The following is a 7,983-nucleotide window of genomic DNA, read 5'->3' as shown; positions in this document are numbered from 1 at the left end:
TCAGCTTTATTTCTTCAAGTTCCCCTTTTGTAGTTTTAGTCACTATAGATGGGTTACTCTTACCTTCTAGAATCCCCGGCTGCTTTAGCCACCTTTAGGAGTAAATTTAATGTCCCCGATGACGTGGATGTGGCCTACTGCCATGAGAGTGATATTGAACTCCACCGAGGGCGGGGCACAGCCTTTTTCCCTTTGATGTCAATTTTAGAAGGAGGGGTTAGGTTCCCCGTGGATCCCCTCTTGATAAACGCACTCACGTACTACGGGCTGTGTCCTGACCAGCTTCCCCCCAACTTTTACCGGGTAGTTAGCTGCGTCAGTAAGTTGAACCATACTTTTAACTTACAGTTAAACCACCATGACATTAACCACATGTATAGCCTCTGTGGGAACAAATCCACCAACTATTACTTAAAGAGAAGAGATAATCGGGTACGACTGATATCATGCCTACCTGACTTGAACAGGAACTCCGTCGGGGAGTTTGTTAGGGTGCGCGGCAATTGGTTTGCCGGGGACGTCCCTTGCCCCCTTTCACGGCGTGAAGTGGGTTCGTACTATTCCCTTGATATAACTGCTTTCCTGTGCTTCTCTTTTTCTTATTGTTAGATACTAATGCGATACTTGCTCTTTTGCAGACGGCAAGGTGTTCGTTCCGGACCTCAAACCCGTCCACGTCAAGGATCTGAACTTCGTCCTCCGTTCCGAGATATACGTGCATTGGGACGGACAACTTCGGGCCTCGCATTTGATCCTCGGAGTAGAGCTAGTTTACTCTACTTGGCAGACCTTCAAGCAGGCATTATTAGTTGACAGCCCCCTGCTATCATATATAGACGTCCGGTACGTAAACTTTTGCCTCCGAAACTTACAACCGGGGAGGCAAGAGAATTGGTCGACGGTTCACTGCCTCGGACGAGCTAGCTCCCTTGCGAGACGAGTCCGCAGAACGGGTATCTCAGCGCCTTAGAGAGATAGCCCACGAAGCCATACAGCAAGGAGACCAAGCCCAAGAGCAGCCCAATCCCGAGAATCCACCCGCCGAGCCTCAACAGCAAGTGATAGAAGCGGCTGCCTTGCTAGCTGAAGCTATCCAACCCGGTGCAAGGATGGTGTCTAGGAGAGTCATGACCATCGACCGGTTTGTGCCTGGTGCCCGGCAGCCCAATCAGCCCCCGCCTGCGCAGGGTTGGGGTCAAGTGTCTCAGCCTCCACCCCCTTCGCAGTCCGGACGGGCCCGTAAGAAGCAGAAAGTGTCCGATCAACCTTCCACGGGTCCGGGGGATGCCGCAGTCCAGACTCCTCCCCAACCAGCAGGAGGAATTGTTATCCGTGAGCCACCGACCCAAGCTGGCACAGGGGTTGCGTCCTCCTCTCAGGTGGCTCCAGCATGGAAGCCAAAGTTTCTGTTGGACGGCAAACCACTGCCCTCAACCGCATGTGTTCGGATGTGGGAGAAGGGAGAGGGCGGCCGTATTGCCCAAACTTTGGCCGAAGGTCTCCTTCTTCCCGATGACGTGCATGCCTTTGAGGAGGGATCCGAGGAGTCTGTGGGGCGCCGGTTAGAGTGGCACGCCATTGCGGTAATTACTTAACTTCTTCGTTTTCTTTCCATGTATCTTTTTCTGCCTTTTTATTAATTTTTGGGTTTGCCAGGCTGCTCAACTGGCTCACATAGTAGCCAGCCGGACACGGGATCTGGCCGAGGAAGTGGAGCGCGAGAAGGGTGCGCGAGAGTCGGCGGCCAAAACAGCGAAGGAGAAGCTTAAAGCTGTCGAGTCTGCCGAGAAAAAGGCTGCTGCTGTTGAGAAGAACCGGGCATTGGCCGAGAAGAGGTGTGTGGAGATCCTGGCGAAGCAGAATGAGACGGAGGTCAAGTTAGCCGAAGCCATCAGCCTTAATACCGCCAACGCCGATGAGATAGCCGACCTCAGGGCAGCCTTGGAGGCTGCGGAGCAAAAGTGGTACAACGAGGGCTTCGCTGATGCCGAAAATTCAGCAGAGCCGGTAGTGGCTCGGGCTCGGCATATGGGTTTTGAGGCCGGGTGGTTCGCCGCTCTCCAAACAATGGGAGCTCCTGAAGATTCGCATCTGAGGGACCCCGGCCAAATTCCGTTTCCGAGCCCTGTCCCTGCCGTCCAGGAAGCCCCAGCCGCTACTGACGAGGAGGAAACGGCCAGTATGAGGGAGCTGGTTGAACAAATTGATGCTCACGCTGAGCCCGAGGAAGTGGAAGTCACCAGCATCCCGACTGTGTAGGAGCTTCTTGGTGAAGACCCGCCCTTCCCCCTGACCGTCCAAGCAGAAGTGACTGATCCTGCCCGACCTTCCAACTGATTTCCTTTATAGCTTTTTTGTATTTTTACTTTGTTTTTATCAATTTCCTAATTTCAAAGGTTTATTTTCCTAACGCACCGGGATGTGGTGCATGAACAATTACTTTTACCTATTTGACGAGTAACATGCTTTCCGTTTGACTTTTATTTTAATCAGTTGCATGAATTTTTGTCAATTGGTTTGTTTCACGGGAATTATGCCAGTGCTTTGGGTCATTTAGCTTAACTGAGAGTCATGCTTTTGTCCTTTGTGTTTTTAGTTATAAGGTCTAAACCCGTTCGTTGGTTCTAATCGAGCCAAGTACCAGGTCTTTGTCCTTAAAGATTTTGACCGAGTCTAGTGTCAGGCTTCTGACCTTAGAGATTTATTTGTAAGGTTTCTACCTGCTCGGCGAATATGATCGAGCCGAGGGTCAGGTTTCTGTCCTTAGAGATTATTTGTAAGGTTTCCACCTGCTTGGCGAATATGATCGAGCCGAGGGTCAGGTTTCTGTCCTTAGAGATTATTTGTAAGGTTTCCACCTGCTCGGTGAATATGATCGAGCCGAGGGTCAGGTTTCTGTCCTTAGAGATTATTTGTAAGGTTTCCACCTGCTCGACGAATATGATCGAGCCGAGGGTTAGGTTTCTGTCCTTAGAGATATTATTTGTAATTCTCTTGGTACATAGTCGCGAAAACGGCATATACAAATAAGTTCATCATAATCTTGATTTTAACGAAATACAAGTTGTGGCTTACACGGGTAATTATGCGTAGAATTTCTTTAAGTTGTTGGCGTTCCATGGCCGGGGAAGCGACCTCTCGTCGAGGTCTTCCAAGTAGTAGGCCACTGCACCCGCAATGACTGTAACTCTGTATGGCCCCTCCCAGGTCTGAGCAAGCTTCCCTGCAGCTATATCTCGCATGTTTCCCACAACCTTCCTAAGTACTAGCTCCCCGGCGCTGAATTCCCTCCCCTTTACATTTCGGTTGTATCTTTCAGCCAGTTTTTGCTGATACTCGGCGAGCCGTATGGACGCGGCCTCTCTGCATTCTTCTAACCAATCCAAACGCTCCATCATCAGGTCGGCGTTCTGGACGGGGTCAAACCCGGCGATCCTTGTGCTGCATAAGCTCACCTCGGTCGGTATCACCGCTTCCGCTCCGTACATTAGAGAAAATGGGGTTTCCCCCGTGGATCTCCTGGGGGTCGTGCGATAAGCCCACAATACACTGGGTAGTTCATCTGCCCATCTTCCTTTCGCCCCGTCCAACCTCCTTTTGAGCTCATTCAGAATAGTCTTGTTTACTGCCTCAGCTTGACCGTTGCTTTGTGGGTAAGCCGGGGTTGAATATTTGTTCCTGATGCTGAGTTCGCTGCAGAAGGCCCGAAAGGCATTGCTGTCGAATTGTAGCCCGTTGTCCGTTACTAGCGCATCTGGCACCCCAAACCTTGTAATAATGTTTTTCCATACGAACTTTTTCACGTCAGTATCCCGGATATTGGCCAGGGCCTCAGCTTCCGCCCACTTCGTGAAGTAATCTACTGCCACCAATACAAAACGGCGGTTCGCCGTTGCTCGGGGGAACGGTCCGAGAATGTCAAACCCCCACTGTGCGAACGACCAGGGGCTGCTAACAGGATTCAGACGCCCTGCAGGCTGATGGATTAGAGGGGCGTGCTTTTGACACTGTTCGCAGCTCCGAACATATTCAGCGGTATCCTTTTGCATCTGAGGCCACCAAAACCCTTGGGTCATCACTCTGTGTGCCAAAGATCGTCCCCTAACGTGTCCGCCACACACCCCCTCATGCAGCTCAGCCAGAAGCTCCCTGACTTTCTCGGGATGCAAGCACAAAAGGTAAGGGCCAGTAAAGGACCTTCGGTACAATTTGCGGTCCGAGGACAACCAGTACTGGGGAGCAACCCGACGAATCTTCTTGGCCTCTTCCTCATCCTCCGGAACTATATCCTCGGCAAGAAAATCTATGATCGGCTTCATCCAACACGGATTAGTCACTGCTGCCTGCGCAACCTCTACTCTGGCTTGGCCGGGGACACTCTTCACACTGATACTTGGCTCCCTTATAAGTTCTATTGTGACTAACCGAGGCGTGTCCTTCGTAGCCGATGAGGCTAACGTGGCAAGGGAATTGGCGTGCTTATTTTGCGATCGAGCTACCTGGGATACTTTTACTGTTCTGAATTGGCTGATGATCTGCTTGGCCATACTCAGATAAGCCTTCATTCGAGAGTCCCGAGCCTCGAAGTCTCCTGTGATCTGATACACAACCAGCCTAGAGTCCGAGTAAACTTCTACATCTTTTGCACCCAGATGCAATACGGCCCTCAAGCCGGCCAGTAGGGCCTCATACTCGGCTTCATTGTTTGAGGCTTTGAATCCCAACCTGAAGGAGTGTTCCAATCGTATGCCCTCAGGGGTAATTATGACAATGCCAGCTCCGGCCCCCATAGCATTTGAGGCGCTGTCCACAAATACCCTCCACGGGCGAATTTCTGCACTACAGATTACTTTGCCATCGTTCTTAGGTGTGAATTCTGCGATGAAATCTGCGAGGACTTGTCCCTTCACCGAGCTCCTAGGTCGGTATCTTATGTCAAACGATCCCAACCGAGTCCCCCATTTGGCAATTCGGCCCGTGAAGTCCGATCTCTTCAACAGTGACTGTAAAGGATACTCGGTGAGAACGAACACCGTGTGAGCTTGGAAGTAATGTGGCAACTTCCTCGTGGCGTGCACCAGGGCCAAAACTAACTTCTCCAGAGGCAAGTACCTTGTTTCAGCATCTACCAAGGTTTTGCTTACGTAATACACTGGCATTTGTACTCCTTGGTCCCTTAGCAACACAGCACTTACGGCATGCTCGGTAACTGAGAGGTACATAAACAAATCCTCTCCAGGCTCCGGGGCCGTCAACCTCAGCGCCTTTGCCAAGTATTCCTTCAGCTCTCGAAAAGCCTCGTCACATCTTTCGTCCCATCGAAACCCCTTCCACTTCTTCAGAAGTTGATAGAATGGCCGGCAGCAATCGGCAAACTTGGAGATGAATCGGTTCAGGGCGGCTAACATTCCAGTGAGCACTTGCACCTCCTTAGGATTGCTCGGTGGTTTGAGGCGATTAACGGCCTCTATTTGGTCGAGATTAGTCTCTATTCCCCGAGTGGAGATCAGATAACCCAGGAACTTGCCAGCCCCCACTCCGAAAGTGCACTTTTCGGCATTCAGGCGCAATTTGTGCCGTCGTAGTATCTCGAATACTCCCTGAAGATCTTTAGTATGCTGCGACTCTTTTTCTGCTTTTTACCACCATGTCGTCGATATAAACTTCAACCGTGCATCCTATTTTTTCTCAGAACATCCTTGTCATCATACGCTAGTAGGTGGCCCCGGCATTCTTTAATCCAAACGGCATATTAATGCTGTCTTTTCTCGGTCCTCGGGCGCCAAGGCAATCTGGTGGTAGCCTTGGAAGGCGTCCAGGAAGCTCATCCTCGGGTGCCCGTACGTGGCATCTACCAGCGGATCAATCTTGGGCATTGGGAATGGGTCCTTGGGACACGCTCTGTTCAAATCTGTGAAGTCTACACAAACCCTCCATTTACCGTTCTTCTTCTTCACTACGACAGTGTTTGCTAGCCATCTCGGGAAGAATATTTCTTTTATGACCCCGGCTTCCTTCAGCCACTGGACCTCCAGGTTTACTGCATCGATGTGCTCTTTTGATGCTCTTCTTGGTTTCTGCTTCTTCGGGGGAAATGATGGGTCCACGTTGAGCCTGTGGACAATGAACTCGGGGTCTACTCCGGGCACTTCGTACGGGTTCCATGCAAAAACATCTACATTCTGCAAAAGGAACAACAACATCTCTACCCTTTCCCGGTCATTCATGCTTGTGCCTATCTGAAAATACTTGTCAGTATCTGGAAGAATCCTAACTTTCAATACCTCTTCGGCCACGTCCGCCCCCGCTTCCCCTCGGGGCCTCTGTAATTGCTATGAATCTTCTTTATCGACCCGCTCAGCTTGTCCGGGTTGTTCACTTTTCCATGTGGCCGCGGTGATAAGGTATTGTCTCGCCACTTGTTGGTTCCCCCTTACCTCGGCAATTCCATACTCGGTTGGAAATTTTACTTTTACGTGGAGGGTGGACGGGACAGCCTCCATTGCGTGAATCCACGGCCTCCCCAGGATTGCGGTGTACGGCGAGAATGATCGGACTACTATGAAGGTAACTATAACTCCCTTTCCTTCCATATTCACTGGGAGAGAGATTTGACCTTCGGGAATTACGACTCTCCCGTCAAATGAGACTAGCGGCGTGTCATAACTCCGAGCCCTTCGAAAAGGTCTGGGTACATGACGTCTGCCCCGCTCCCTTGATCAATCATTACCCTCTTCACCAGGAACCCGCCTATCCGGGCCGTGACCACCAAAGTGTCGTCATGGGGTTGGACTGTTCCTTCCAAATCGTCTTCCCCGAACGAGATTTTAAGCCGTCCAACTTTCTTCTTCTTCTCGGCTGGCCCTCCCCCCGTGCAAGCCACTGTCAATACCCTTTTTGTTGCTACCGTCCCTCTTGGTGCAGCATGGATGACTTCGATTACCCCCAGTGGAGGCGGGAGGGGGTTCCTTTTCTGTTGGACGCCCAGTCCGGCTTCTTGGTGAGCGGAGTCTGCAATGAAGTCTTTCAGGTACCCTGCCTTTACCAGCTGCCTGAGGTGATCCTTTAGTACCCGACACTGCTCGGTGGTGTGTCCCTTGTCTCTGTGGTAGGTGCAGTACAGGTTTTGGTTCCTCCGAGATGGGTCGCCCCCCATTTTGTTTGGCCATCTGAAAAATGGCTCGTTCTTGATCCGCTCCAAGATTTTGTGCACGGGCTCCTTAAATGCCACATTTACCCCTTCAATTTGCACCTCTGGTTCTTGCATTCTGAAGTCTCTCTTTGGTTTTGTCGGCAAAACGCCTTGCCGAGATCTCCCAATTAATGGGGCTTTCCCCCCCGCTCTGCAGCCGGTCGTCCTCCAGGCGTTTGTACTCCTCTATGCGCCTCATCAGTTGCCTCATATCCTCGGGGGGTCTTTTTGTCAACGACTCCCGTAACTCAGAGTCTTCGGGGAGCCCCATCCTGAAGGTGCTTGCCGCAATTTTCTCATTCCCTCCCCCAATCTCGTTGTAGAGTTCCCAGTATCGGCTGGCATAACTCCGAAGGGTTTCCCCGACCCTCATCTTCATGGAAAGTAGCGCGTCAACCGGCTGTTGCACTCGGCTACATGTCACAAATCTACTGCCGAATTCTTGTATCAGCTCGGTAAAGCTGTGTATGGAGCCTTTCCGTAACCCATTGAACCATCTCAGGGCCGTTGAACCGAGGCTAGAGGGGAACACTTTACACATCAGTGCATCATTGTGCGCATGCAAAGACATCATGTGGATGTAATGACTGACATGCTCCACGGCGTCTGTCCTCCCCTCATAGGAATTGAATGGCGGTCGCGTGAATCTGCTCGGCATGGGGGCCCGTTCAATCTCATCGGAGAATGGAGACCGGGCTGCCATCCGCAAGGCTCTGCTCATGGCGTCCATCGCGGCATTGTGGTGCTGCCGCTCCTCCGGCGACTCTGATCCTCGGTCATCATATCCATGC

The 7,983-nt window shown here is 51.4% G+C and overlaps 1 protein-coding gene across 1 annotated transcript; it reads right to left on the bottom strand.

Annotated features, from left to right (window-relative positions):
• Positions 1 to 6,649: 6,649 nt before the first annotated feature.
• LOC126697937 (uncharacterized) lies at positions 6,650 to 7,267 on the bottom strand. Its single transcript, XM_050395074.1, has one exon. It carries the CDS (start codon positions 7,265 to 7,267, stop codon positions 6,650 to 6,652), a length of 618 nt encoding a protein of 205 aa, XP_050251031.1.
• Between the last annotated feature and the right edge of the window lie 716 nt (positions 7,268 to 7,983).

Source organism: Quercus robur, chromosome 2, assembly GCF_932294415.1.
Source record: "Quercus robur chromosome 2, dhQueRobu3.1, whole genome shotgun sequence".
In the NCBI taxonomy this organism is placed as follows: Eukaryota; Viridiplantae; Streptophyta; class Magnoliopsida; order Fagales; family Fagaceae; genus Quercus; species Quercus robur.
Note: the sequence above shows the minus strand (reverse complement) of the source record. Positions and strands in the feature narration are given on the sequence as shown.

What these genes read in the sequence shown, in the direction of transcription:
- LOC126697937 (XM_050395074.1), bottom strand. Translation starts at nt 7,267, where the DNA reads ATGCAAGAACCAGAGGTGCAAATTGAAGGGGTAAATGTGGCATTTAAG.